At 40.9% G+C, this 14,240-nt stretch overlaps 1 protein-coding gene across 9 annotated transcripts in view; it reads left to right on the plus strand.

Annotated features, from left to right (window-relative positions):
- Positions 1 to 14,240, plus strand: part of ANKRD44 (ankyrin repeat domain 44) — a 112,147-nt gene that overhangs the window by 47,771 nt on the left and 50,136 nt on the right. For all 9 annotated transcript variants that reach the window (XM_052675049.1, XM_052675048.1, XM_052675052.1 and 6 more), the window contains exons 3-6: positions 601 to 679; positions 9,030 to 9,100; positions 11,793 to 11,993; positions 13,174 to 13,261. In XM_052675049.1, the coding sequence (XP_052531009.1) occupies positions 601 to 679; positions 9,030 to 9,100; positions 11,793 to 11,993; positions 13,174 to 13,261 (439 nt within the window). The remainder of the gene's footprint in view (positions 1 to 600; positions 680 to 9,029; positions 9,101 to 11,792; positions 11,994 to 13,173; positions 13,262 to 14,240) is intronic.

Below are 14,240 nucleotides of genomic sequence, written 5' to 3' on the forward strand. Positions count from 1 at the left end.
CCATTTCTGTCTGCATTAGTCAATGAGAGTAAATGGTGTACGATTGATTACCTTCCAGGTCTGTGAGAATTGCATCTTGTCTGTGTATGGTTCCAGACCATCTTCCAAAGATGGCTCTCTTGATGGTGAGGCAGTACTGCTGATGCAAACTGCATTGCAGTATGATGTCTACAAGCATCTCAATTATGTTGCTACAGTTTTTAGTTGCAAATCTTTCCAAAAGAGACCTGGGAGACCCATGTCTCTCATGTCTAGCTGTGTTCTGGCTTTGCAGGATGTGATGCAGTGTGCAATGTGATGGATAGTTCATCTAAATTTGGATTAGATGAGATTTTATCTACCCGTATGAAGGATTTCAGAGTGAAGAGAATTTCTCTGCTAGGTCTGATGGAACCTGGTGACAAAACATTGAGGATTTTTGCAAGGATGTGTTTTCTTCAGACCTTGAATTCCGTTCTTTCAGGGGTTGAACTTGTGTTTTTAATCACAAACAGGAATAGTTGTAGGAAAATATACACCGTGTAAAAACACATTGCCTGCTAATACTAATGCTTGCAGTCATCAGCCGTGTTTTGTAACTGTATGGTCTGTGGCTTTCAGGATGCTGAGAAGCGAACTCCTCTTCACGTTGCGTCATTCCTTGGGGATGCAGACATCATTGAGCTTCTCATTTTGTCAGGTAAGTTAGCGCCTCTCTCTGCTACTAACTGTTAAATTGATTTTAAGTCTACAAGAAATAAATAACAGAACACATGAGAGTGAACTTGGGGAGTAGAAGTTTCTGGATTTCATAGAGCTGGTTGCAGTTGTTTGCAGACTTACAAAATATGTTTAATTTGGGTGGTGCAACTATAGAATGTACTGTGACTGAATGAAATTAATAGACAAAACAAGTAGTTTGTAAAAGCTTCTAAAACTTTCAAGCTGGTAATATTTGTGGATTCAAATGCATGCGAAAGTAAATACATGTTTGAAATGTAGACTCTAGTCCTGGACCATAAGCCAAGAATTTCTGTTAAGTAAAAATGATTATGGAATAATAACAGAAAGTTATGAATGAGTTTGAATAAATTGTAATTGGTATTTAGAATAGAAAGGGAGTCAAGGAAGTTGACTTGGAGAATAGGAACACTGCAGTAGAATGTATCTAAGCAAGAACTTGCAAATCTGTAATAGAACAACAGTTATCCTTTGAAACCACTTAATACTAGTTGATACTTGACTTTTTGAAATGCATATTTTTGTCCATAGTCTCTGAAAAAATGAGAAACTGGTCAAAAAATAAATTGAGTAGACAGTTAAATGTTGTCAGAGTAGAAACAGCTTGCATATGTGTATATATATACGTGTGTGTATACAAAATATTTTTATTTTTTGTGTTTGTACATTGTCTTAGGGTACTCTAGTCAAAACTAAACTATATTCCAAGTGTTCTGTAAATGCTCATATTCACACAAATATCTTTGTGTAATGGTTTAAATGCTTTCTTGATGGGTTTGCCAAAAGGCTCATCTTGGATGTTGTCATCTAATGTCACAGTCATAGAATGGTGTAGGTTGGAGGAGACTTGAACACGATCTTGTTCCAGCTCCCCTGCCATGTGCAGGGTTGCCAACCACTGTGTCAGGTTGCCCAGGATCACAACCAACCTGGCCTTGAATGCTTCCAGAGCTGGGACATTAACACCCTCTCTGGGCAACCTGCTCCAGCATCTCACTGCCCTCAACCTTTCTTCATAGAAGAGGTGCTCCAGCCCTTTGATCATCTCTGTGGCCTTCCTCTGGACCCATTACAACAACTCTGCATCCTTCCTGTACTGGGTACAGGAATCCAGATGGGGTCCCACGAGAGCAGAGCAGTGGGGAACAATTCTCTCCCTCTCCCTGCTGGCCACTCCTCCGTTGATGCATCCCAGGGTACTGTTGGCCTTCCAGGCTGCTAAAGCTGCTGGCTCATGTCCAGCTTTTCATCCGTCAAGACCCCAAAGTCCAAATCATGAACAGAATAAGCTGTTTGTATGCATGGGGCCTGGTCAGTGATTCGGTGATAGGTGCTCAAAATACCTCACTCTTATTTAGTTATTTATATGCTTAAGTAGTGTGTGTGTGTGTGAGAGAGAGATAAAGACTAAATTGCCATCTTAACATTGAACTACAACTCTGGAACTCCCCTGTTTTAATCTCTCATGCTGACACTGCTGATTTGACTTGCTCTAGATTTTTTCTTCCCAGTTTTCAATAGGAATATAACGCCAACCTTCTTTTCCATGAGCACTGTGAAAAATAATGGTAAATGTTTCCAAACTCTTTAAGCAACAAAAAACATGATCAGAATATGTCAGAAGAAAGCATAAAACAGATGTCTCTCAAGAAATACCTGTAATTCATGGTAAATTCCTGGATATGCTTGCAGATTTCCAAACTAGTGTTTTTCTAAACTGGAGAAGTGTAAAAGGTAAAGTGTAGGGTGATTTAAGAGTGTAGGATGGGAAGGAATCTTAGGGTACAAATTTCCGACCCCTTGCAGGTTATCTTACTGTGTGATTCCTGCTATATGATACTTGAATTTTGGATCTTACAAATTATTAGAATGCCTCTTCAAATGACTTGCATATTTTTTTAGTGAAATTATTTAAGAAATATTTGAAACTTTGAACTTGAAAATAATGCTGTCTGGAAAGAATTTCTGAAGGTTACTTGATCCAGCTTGTAAAAGAGCTTTTGTAGCCCAGAACTAATAGTTCTGTGAGCCATGAAATTGAAGAAAACCAGCTTTTCTGTTGTCTAGCAAGGTGAAAGTGCCAAACGAAGCTTCTCCCACAGCTGAGTTACTCAAAGCCGTTGAACTTTCTAGATGCTCTGATATCTAGCATGGATTGCAGTAATACTTCAGTCTTCTAAGGTAGCTATGACACATGTAGTAGATTCACTCTAGCCATTTGTGTGTCCAAGGCCCTAACACCAAAAGGACTGAGCTTTTTTGCTTGGCATTAGCAGCATAGGTAGTGCAGCTGTCTGTCACAGTGCCCTACACCCTGCAGTCTCTCTCCAGCTGCAGACTCTGCTTCTTCATGATCTTCAGCTTTATTGCTTGCTTCACCTCTTCTCTCTACCTGCATTGTTTTTCATTTTGCGTAGACCTTGTCTCCTTGTTGAATAAAACGAGGGATGGAGGAACAGATATTCTAAATGTTTCTTTGAACGGAGCCAGCCTAAACTTCATTTGGTGAAGGAAGAAAGAATTCATTTGCTGTAGCTGTGTTTTCTCGGTATGTTTTTGAGGTTGTTTTGAGTAATCTAAGTTTTTAATGTGTTTAATGAGGGTAACTAGTTTGTCATCCATCATAAATTGGATTTTTCTGCTCTAACCCTCACGGCAGCAAAGTGATTTAAATGAACATTCCTCTGCTAGCAGGTTGTGCTTGGATGCTTTTTCGTTATGTCAGATGCAAGCAGTCTTTTCTTCACTAGGAGACAAAAGCTAAACTTAACTTGTGTGTGTGTTCTTGCAGTGTGTGTTGTTTGTAACGTGCTGTTGTTCTGCTGTTGTGTGTCTTTTTTTCAAGTATTGCAAATAACATCACAGGCAATATCTGCATAAATAGAAAGGTGAAGCAGTTCTGCCGATTCCTCCTGTGAATCCCAATAGCATCACATGTTCTGACGAAGGCAGGGTACATTCTGCTGCTTGTTTTCCATTGTGTTCCTAATGAGAGAAATAAAGAAACTTTGCTGTGTTCTTCTGGGACAGTTTGTTCCAGTGCCTCACTGCCAAAATGTCATCCGCAGGCTGTAGGATTTGTCTGCTTAGCAGCATAAAAAGTAGGTGATAAATGTTGCCTACTAGCTCGGCATGAGTCAAAATCAAATCTTACATTGTGTATATCTGTCTATTCATTGTACTGTAATCTCACTACTCTCATTATGTATCAGAATGTACATCCAAGAGCAGGTTTGGAGGAGCAGGTCTATGAGTTTTTTATAAACACATTTTTGTTACTGGAATTTGTGAGCTAGGTTCTGAAGAGAGCAACAACATCTTTTTGCTTCACTTCTCCATTGCAAAATCATAATACATAGGAGTGTTTCATAAAAGATTAATCACAAAATTAAGTCATATATAAGCAGAAAAGCTTTGTTATGTGGCCTAAATGAGATAGTGTTTTTACTGAGCAAAAACACAATAATGCTTGCTGTTGGAATCAAACTAGGGTATTCTCAGCCTCAAGCCTAGCAGAAGCTTCTACTAGCTTCTACAGCCTAGTAAAAGCTAGGAGAACTGGCATCCCGTTGCATTTTGTACAGAGCTCAGGAAAGAACTGAAATGAAATATGTGTATTCTAAGGTTTGTGGCCCATGAACTGGTGACAGCACAAATAATTATAATATCTAATGAATAAAGCTTCTACCCAGATGCTTGGAGTCATATCAAAAATGGCTTTTTAGCCACTGAAATGGAATGTGTTTGGAATTGATAGAGGTGCAATGCCAAGTCCCTCAACTGTTATAAATCATCTCAGTCCATGAAATGTCAGGGCTAGGTGGATTTACACCAGCTCAAAGATCTCATCCGTAGTCATGTGGTTCAAACTGGAGAAGTATGTTACGTGATTTTGTTTTTCCAGGCTACATGAAAACGGGCTACACAGAGCTTTGAGCACTTCTCCTTCACCTCCTCTCTGTCAAGGAGAAGGACCATGGCAGCCATCTCATGTAAATACTGGAGAGAAGAAGGCTGTGGGCTGACCTCATTGCAGCCTTTCAATACCTAAAGGGAGCCTACAGAGGGGAGAGGAATCAACTCTTTGAAAGGGTTGATATGTGTAGGACGAGGGGAAATGGTTTTAAATTGAGGGAGGGGAGATTTAGGTCGGACATCAGGGGGAAATTCTTTACCCAGAGAGTGGTGAGGTGCTGGAACAGGCTGCCCAGAGAGGTTGTGGATGCCCCGTCCTTGGAGGTGTTCAAGGCCAGGTTGGATGGGGCCCTGGGCAACCTGGTTTAGCATTAAACATGGAGGTTGGTGGCCCTGCATGTGGCAGGGGGTTGGAGATTCATGATCCTTGAGGTCCCTTCCAACCCTGGCCATTCTGTGATTCTGAAATACAATGTGTATATGATGGTGTGTTCATGGATGTGACAGAAGAATTGTCTGGATAAATCCAAGCTCCATGGTTATTTGTGCCTGGACCTCTCCCCTTCCTGGGCTTAATCTGGTGCAGAGGGCAGAGTGAGCGAGCTCAGTTCCCTTATCCTCTGTTCTCTCCTTCCACAGGAGCCTGTGATCTGGACAGTATTACCATATCTTTTTCTATTTCATATTTTTTTTTTTTTACTATTTCAGAAGGCTTTGAGCTACTTGACAAGAAGATTATGCACTGGGGAGGGTGTGTGCAGTATTAACATCCATTCTTTCTAAGTTGTGCATAGGTGAGGAAAAGGACAAACCTCAGCATGCTTTGGAAAGGTTCCTGGTAAGCCCTGGCATGCAGATTTGACAGCAAGACTGTCACGCATTTGGCAGTTTCTGGGCCATCCCTGTCTTGTAGGCCGTAGGGAATGGCACTGCCTGACTTGAATTCATATACAGATTTTTCTCTCGTATGGCAGAGGAGGTAAACAGGAGGAGGTTTGGAGTGGCAGCTTCTCTCTGCCTTTCCCATGGCTTTCAGACTCCAGTCCTTGGGGATTAAGAGTGTCCCCTTCTGAATAAAGTATGGAGGATGTCCCAGGACTGTCTCCTCACTTTTTCATGATGGACCCAAGATCTGTGTGCTTTTACCTTGCTGCTTACTCTTCCTGTCCTCTGACTGCAGTGGCATCTCAGGGCCAATTCCCTAATTAGCAAGTGACCGAGACTTAGCTCTGATGAAATTCCAGCATACCTGTTTCTATCATGTAGCTGTTCTCAGGCTCTTAGGTACATTTATTGACATCTAGCATGTGTTGCTCTCCTGTTGAAAGTCCCAGTTCCACCTACTGTCTGGAGCCATTCTGTTAAATTTCTTGTGCTGATCTTTGCTTTATGTTGTGCATCTCTGTGTGTGGTGGTGGGTCACTACTTATACTTTTGTGTTGCTGTTTCTCATCAGGACTTGGAAGAGTGTACATTATAATGTCATTGATAGATTAAAGAAGGTTCATCCGTTGATCATCCCTGATTTCAGAAATTTAGGTTGCAGAATCTAGGCTTATTGAAAATATGTGGATTTTGCCAGATGTGCTGGATGAAAAATCATTTGGTTAGGAGAAAGAGATGTTAACTTTATTCCTGAAAGCAAACATCGGGTTGTTTGTTTCTGATCTCAAGTGAACAGAGGCAATTTCAGATTTGTCTCCTCTTTTGGCAGAAAAAAAAATGGAGAGTGAAAGATTTCAAAGGCTTTTTCTCTGAAGGAGTATTTTTTGTTGATATTTTGTGGGGTGGGTGGTTGCTGTGGCTACATGGAAGGATGTTAAGAGACAACTTAAAAGGTAGAGTGTTACTGTGAAGTCTGCTAGATAGAGCAGCTGGAGCGTTAGCAGCCGTAGGCCTCTTGCAATACATTTATTGAACTTTGCAGATAATTGCAGGAAGTCCATTGAAACATGATTAAAGAGCATACTTCATGGTAGAGAGTGAGATGCTGAATTTCTTGGTGACTTGAAAATTTAAGCTTCTCATTTTGGGACACAGATGATGTTAGGTGCTGGAGATCACTTTGTTTTCAGAGTTGGATTTCTGTGTTGCTTTCAAAGAGCTGTCCTGCAGGGTAGGCATTCAAGTTTGTTAAGTGTAGAGGAGGCCTTTGAAAATGTGAGCATTGCTCCTCAGGTGTCTCCACATTCTCACTTTAAAATGGAGATGTTGTCTGTCCCCAGAGGCGTGCCTCAGTGCTGGTGGAGCTCTTTGATCATCATTAGCTGTTGCCTGCAAGGAACCTGATGGAAAACTGCAAGATGAATTTTGGTAAAGCAAATAGGCAGTACAAAGGGAAACATTTTGAAACATCTCTTCAGAGAAATATGTGCCTCAGTTCACAGAAAACACTGGCGTTGCTAACAGGCAACAACTGAATTATGCAGCTTTTTAAAATCATAAATCACAAATTTATTCAACTGGCGCATTGAATTAGAGGTGTAAGATGTGTGAAATCACTGTCACATAAAGAGCACAAGACCACAGAGAGGTAAGGGAATATGGAAAATTGCTGAAGAAGAAAAGGTCGATAACATGCTGTAGATTATTTTATTTATAGTAGCAGTGTTTTGCTTTTATTATTTTCTTTCGTGCTTTTCTTGGCAGCCATCTACTGCAGCCTCCTGAAGGGTGAGTGGATCAGTGAAAGGCATGAATAACTACTGGGGGAGACACTTGCCTAGGTTGTTTTAGTCACCTTTGTATTCTCTAATACCATGGGGTGCTGAATACTGACAAATGATGTGATTTCTACTCTCATTTTGCTACTCTCTACATAGGTCTTTCTGATTTCCTACCATCTGCTTGTGGGAGTTGGTGAATAGGCAGCAATAAGGCAAAAGAAAGCTTTGTTAAGAAAATAAGGATTAAAAAAAAAAAAAAGCAAGGTAAATGTAAAACAGATTTCTATACCTGAAAAGAGGCATTTGATGGCAGTCATTAGGAATTAATCTAGGCAGTTTGCATCCCCAAAGTCCCTATAGGATCACAGCAGTGTATCATGAGGTATCTTAGAGTTCTGATGGTGGAAGATATGGCTGCTTTATGTGTGTCTGGAGCACCTCAGACAGTGCAGACTTAGAGTTGGTACTGATAGGCATCAATCTTAATGGCCTTCTCAGGAAGACGAGGGAAGGCAGCAGCTTCCTTGCTTTATAGATTAATTTGGAAATACTTTGAAACCGTCACACACTTTTACTGGGGTGTTTCTCTGGAGTGCAGATTGTGCCACCAGATACAAAGGTCTAAGGTGAATTATTGCCTCTGATTGCTGCACTGGTTATGAATACAGCTTTCTTCTTCCAGCCAAAAAATTGTGTCCTAACTTGTGATTATCTGAAATAAATCTTTTTTTTTTTTTTTCCTCTGGTTACTTAGTACAATTCCCAGTATCTGCTATGATTCAGAGGCAAACACCTTAATATTCCTGAGAAACAGCTTTCAGAAATCATTTCTGATTCAGAGTGTGATTTATTAATTACGGGATTTGACATGCGCTTTTAAGTTGTGGTGCACAATGGGGCTTAAGAATCTCTTTGTTCATGAAGTTCAGAAGCTGATCTTGGCAATGTGCATGATGCTCTTGCTTCTTGTAATTTTTGTCTATGTATGCCTGTCTTCTCAAACTGGTACTGCTGTCTGCAGACATTTAAAAAATGAGTTTCTCTAGTTCTTTCCATTGAACGTTCTATTCTGAGGTGCCACTTCAATGGATAGTTTAGTATTTCTTTCAAACAAATCTCATCACACAAATATAGAGTCCCTTTTTGTCTGCAGTCAACCAACACTGTAGTAGTTGTTTAATATTCTTCTTTTATCCATTATTCTGGCAAGTGACCCTGAAACCACCCTCTTGCACAGCTGCCTTTTGTCAGGGTGCACATTAGCACTGAACTGTGCATGAGGCAAATGGATCGTGCCCTCTATCTCCCTTCTGATGTCTGCTGAGGGGCGCCTGTAGATGTGAGGTTGGGAGGCATCCTGTTTCCTCCTCAGCCATTGTCCTTCCCTGACTTGTCTTCACAGCAAGGGAAGCAGAATTTTAACAGATATCCTATAGTTGTTAATCTTATAAGTGCATACACGTTAGTGCACGTGTACACATGTATGTACGTAATCCCTTGCTACAAACCCGGCTTCTATCTCCAGTAAACAAGGCTATATCGAGTTCCTTTCTTTCTGTGTTTGCTCCTATCTGTCTGGATGATGGAAATGTATTTTTAAGGGTAGAGGAGTGCCAGAAGAGCTGAGATGAGAGACTAAATCCGCGCCTGTTACTAGGAAACCAGTTGGGCAGTGCTCTTCGTGTCGCACCCAAGGCATGGATGTAACCTCTGCTTGTTTACTTGCAGGCGCTCGTGTTAATGCCAAAGACAATATGTGGCTGACTCCTCTCCATCGAGCAGTTGCTTCAAGGAGTGAAGTGAGTACGATTTGATTTCTCTGCTTTTGAACATAAACTGTGCTGGGGGGAAAAAGCAAACCACTGAAAGCTGCAGCAGGCAGCACTGTGACAAACGGGTGAGCATTTGCTGTGTGCAGGACCTGTAGCATTGCAGCCAGCGGCCTGCTTTTACCAGCTAATTACAGCTGCTGTTGAGCCTTGGTGTGGCTGACTTTTCCCTTTGCGTAACTGGAGCGGGTCGCACTGAGCCGCTGGCAGCTGGAGGGAGAGATGCTGGCTGAAGTGAGGTAGTGTCACCAGTGTGCAGGGCAATCATCGCCAGGCGGTGAAACGAGGAGGAATCAACCCGTACAGACGTGTGCACACTGCGTGTATGCCAGGAGGGAGTGGGTGTGTTTGAGATCCAAACTGCACTGCTTGTTTTGGTTAATTGCATTTCAAGGCATCCTTCGGCTTTTCTGTTAATCCGCTTTGATTGGTGCACAAAGGAAGGTTAGCCCTTATTTCTTCTGCTAAACAGCTAGAAATCTTCTGGCATCACGTTGTGCTTTTTCCACTACTATCTCAAAAAGGAGCAGCAGTAAGTACCAGGGATGACTGTGCCATTATTTTGGCTTTCTGTTTTGGACTCCTTGTGCTCTCCCTAATTCTCAGCTAAGAGTGAGCCCAGTTCAGGCTGAGTTGGCTTGTGGGTGCGAGGGGAGGGGTTATTGGACAGACCGAGTGTGGCTGCCTTCCAGGGACTGGCGGAACTTGAGTCACCTTCGTAACAATCCCAGTGCCTGCCAGGCCTGCAGGCAGGAATCCTGGGCCTACTCCTGAACTCGGGCATTGTTTGGCTACTGGCTGAGCTTCCAGCTGCTGGCAGCTGCCAGAACCCTCTGAAAGGAATATCTGATAGGATATGAATGCTGTAATGAGGCAAAATACAAAAAGCCGTGTTGAGAAACAAAGGTCAGACTTTAACCTTGAAAATAAGCTGCACTCTTTCTGGTGCAGGAATTGCAGCGTGCTTGGTTTCTTTTTTGGATGCTTTGAGTACAGGATTTTTATTTTCAGTCACAGTCCTAACTGAAAATGCGTGTCTTCTTGGGGGTTTGTGCCTGCTCTTTAACTCTTCAGCTGCTGAAAGCTGGTTTCACAATGAGAAACTCTTCCCTTGTGCCTGCAGTTCTGGTACCCAAAGGAAATACCCAGAGAGGCAGCAGGAGAAGGTGTGTGGTGTGGGAGAGTGGAGACATCTCACTGATAACATGGCCTAGCTGGAAATGCTGGACACCAAGGCTTTATATAAACATTGCAGATAAAGAAGTCAATCTAAGTATTATTAGCTTAGACTTTTCAGTCTTTACCATTTACTTTTTGAAATTCTCCCTTAACTTTTTCCTTCCTTCATTGAAAGTCAAATGACATGAATGTTCCTGCTGACTTCGTATCCCAGCTGGGTAGGTCCCCAGTGTATTGCATGTAAATAGCTTTTGAAACAGCAGAGCTGTAATTAAAAAAAGAAAAAAAAGGAGAAAAGAAAATTCTGTTGAGACATCAACAGTGTATCATTCTTGGTGCCTGGAGAGATGCTGTCTACTAACTGAACCAATCTGTTAGATGTCAGTTTGTGGGATGGCTATAGGAAATGAAATTGCTGAAATTAGTGGAGACCAGAGAACAAAAACTGCTCTAATAGATGTATTCTGGATGCATACTGCAGGCGCTCTCCTGGGCCTTTCTAGATACAAAGGGGCTATTTAAACATACACACGATGAATTTGTTATTCATTAATAAATCTCTGGCTGGACTTAGCAGAAAACTTTTCAGTTTATGGAAAAAGAATTGAAAGAACATGTAGTGCTGGTCTCTCCTGCTTCCAGCTGCGAGTTGTAACTAGCAGGCAAGGCTACTTGAATGCTACTGTCCCCCTGTGACTCTTCTGTATTTTGTTTCTGAGGAAAAATAGAAGAGGAAACAATGTAATATAGACAGAGCCATTTTTTAATCTGACTTACTTAATGGCAGATGCATGAGGAGGAGCAGAAAAGAGATGATGGTAAACTCTAATGAGACAATCTCTTGAGAGAGAATAGTACATTTTGTCACTGGGAAATATTCACTCTTAACCCCTTGGGGAGGGATGGAACACTAATGGCAACTGGGGACACCAGTGCAAACTCTTGCATGTGGTTCTCACGGGTTTTTTTGTGTTTTTTTTTGAAAACTAAAATTTTGTTTTTATATCTTTTGTTGTTGTTGTTGTTTTTTCCTTTTTCCTGTTATACATAAAAGAAGTTTGCTATGATTTCATGGTCCAAACTGATACATAAATATCAGTTCGAAGTAAGTGATGTAAGTGCAAGCTCAGATCTATCCATTCATTTTGTCAATTGAAGCACAGTTCTGGTGTCTCGGGTCTCAAAGGTTAATTGGCCAAACAGGTTGGGCTATCTGCATGGACAATTTTGTATGTCCTAAAATCAAATTGGAAAACTGGCCGTGGACATTGCTTTGAACAGCAGCAGAGGTGATGTGTGCTCTGGCATTTGAATCAGAACAATGTCAGTAACCACGGCTATTGCTTGGATGAGTGTTGCTCCCTTTGTGTCCTCCTGGGCATGCCTGGGATGCATAACTAAAATGCACAGGTAACACCATTGGGCTGTCAACTGCATGTTTATTGGAACTGCTTGTTCATAACTGTAACTGTTGCTGTTGTAGGAAGCGGTGCAAGTACTGATCAAGCACTCAGCTGATGTCAATGCTCGGGACAAAAACTGGCAGACCCCGTTGCACGTGGCAGCCGCAAACAAGGCAGTCAAGTGTGCAGAAGTTATCATTCCCATGCTGAGCAGCGTCAATGTCTCTGACCGAGGCGGGAGGACAGCGTTGCATCATGCAGCTCTGAATGGCCACATTGAGGTGAATTGTTTAATAGCATAATTGATCTTTCATTATCTATTCTTTTTTTTTTTTTTTTTTTCCTCTTTCAAACAGTTGGCTTGCATGTCTGGGTGTAGACGAAGCCATATATCACTGACCCCCATGGTTGCTATCAATCAACTGCTTTCCAATCTGTATGCTGGGTTTCCTGCCTGCAGAAGTGAGAGTGACAAGAAACTGCCTGTGCAGATCTGGCACGCTAGTGTAATGTACATGCATACTTGGGGGGCTGACTGTGCACCTGGCTCTGGCAATTCAATTGTGTCCTGGCTATATTGTGCTCAACTGCCTGAGAAAGTAAGAGGTGGAATGGAAAGACAGGAAAACTGGTGGATTCATTTCATACCAAAGTAATGTTCAGATGTGTGAGATCCAGTCTGCTTTTCCAATTGTCTTCTAGAAAATATCCTTCTGGTTTTGAGATCGTGTATGCTGCTTCTGCTTACCTAATACGAGTAAGCTCTTCTAATTACTGGTTCTATATGAAAAACATAGTTTGGTAAACAAAGCCCCTGCATAAAGAGTTTTGTTAAGTGCTAGGCATGGTTGAAAGGATTCTTGTTGCTTGTTCCACACTCAAAGATCTAGATAAGGAATAGAAAGTCAGAGCTAGAACTGCAGAACTCTGTCAACGGAAGTTGATCAATTATGCTGTAATTAAAAGGGCAGAAGAATGTAATTCCTGTAAAACAGTGATGGTGTTTGGCCCTTAAACTACTGCACTGTTGGAAAAAAATAGTGAGGCTTGTGAGCTCTATGTCTAACTATCATGATATTAAACTCCTGAACTTTCAGGTAGAGTGTATTAGAAGTGGTAATGGAAATGTGTTGTTATTAGCTGATCTCTGTACTGTGGCAAAGCAGCTTACTAGTGGAAGGCAATTATGCATCTGTGTAATTTGTGATGTTAGAATGTTTTGTTGGGGAGGAAAGTTGTTGAATGTGTTTTTTCTTTTGTTTTTGTTTTGCCTGATTTTGCTTATTTCTAATATTGCATGACGGGTAATAGAGAAAGCAGCTTTTCAGCTCTTAGCCATACTGCAATCACATACAGAACAGCCTGATTTTATGATCACAACTTTATCACTAGAATGTATTTTTACAAAGTATTGAGTGTCTGATCTACAGGGTTTGTTTACTTGCTGTTGTTGCTTTCTAGATGGTGAACTTGCTCTTAGCCAAGGGTGCAAACATCAATGCTTTTGACAAAAAGGACAGAAGAGCTCTTCACTGGGCTGCATACATGGGTAAGGCACAACTTGTTTGAATTTCCTGTTGACGAACTAACAGCATGTTTTATGGAAGACAAGACGCAGACCTGTCCATGGAAAATGAGAGTGGTATTTATGCTGTGCAGGGAAAGAGTTGTCTGATCTAAATACAGTGTCCTTTTACACTTTTGCAACTGGTGAGAACGTTGCTGTGATTTTAATGCAATTAATGTGGGCTTTTAATGTTGCTTTTTTTATTTTGGTCTTTCTATCCTGATCCTAATTCCAGGTATACTCCCAACTGAAGTATATTCAAACTTGAAAAAATACAGGTTGAATTTCTATCTATTTTTGCAAAAAAAAAAAAATAATAATAATAATTAAAAAAATAATAATAAAAAAATATAAAATACAGATAAATGTGATAATGATTTTTGCTTCTTATTTACATTCATAAGTAGACAAGTCATGGTATTATTAGAAAGTTCTTCTCTTATGTTAGAAGCAAATTGTCATCTTTTATTTCAGAGCAGAGAAGATCAACTAATTCATGTAACATAAATGTTACTAAATGCTGCTTAAATAAATCAGACTGTATTATTATTTTCAAGTTATAGTAAATTTTGTTATTGCAGGGGATTGTTGGGATTGTTTTTTATTTAAAAATGCCAGAACAAGAAATGGTAGCAGTCACTCTTGTTCAATCGCTGTAGTGTCAGGAAAGCAGTGTATTCAGGCTGTAATTAATGAGACATTGTGTGCCCTCTGTCAGGCTTTTCACCTGACTTATCAAATTCTCAATCTTAGCCCTGGCATCTTTGGAAATGAGATAATAAGAGATTTCAGAATGTGAGAAAAGCATATTGTGATGTCCTGATAGGCACAGACAGATGGAAGGCCGCTTGCCAGCAGACATGATTTGGCATTTGAGCTAGTGAGCTTTGAAGACCACTCTGAAGTAGTGAAAGGCTTTTCTGTTGTGCTATGTAATTCCACGTATATTTGGGCAATTGAG

The sequence above is a fragment of the Tympanuchus pallidicinctus genome, unplaced genomic scaffold, assembly GCF_026119805.1.
Source record: "Tympanuchus pallidicinctus isolate F22 unplaced genomic scaffold, pur_lepc_1.0 scaffold15, whole genome shotgun sequence".
NCBI classification, from domain to species: Eukaryota; Metazoa; Chordata; class Aves; order Galliformes; family Phasianidae; genus Tympanuchus; species Tympanuchus pallidicinctus.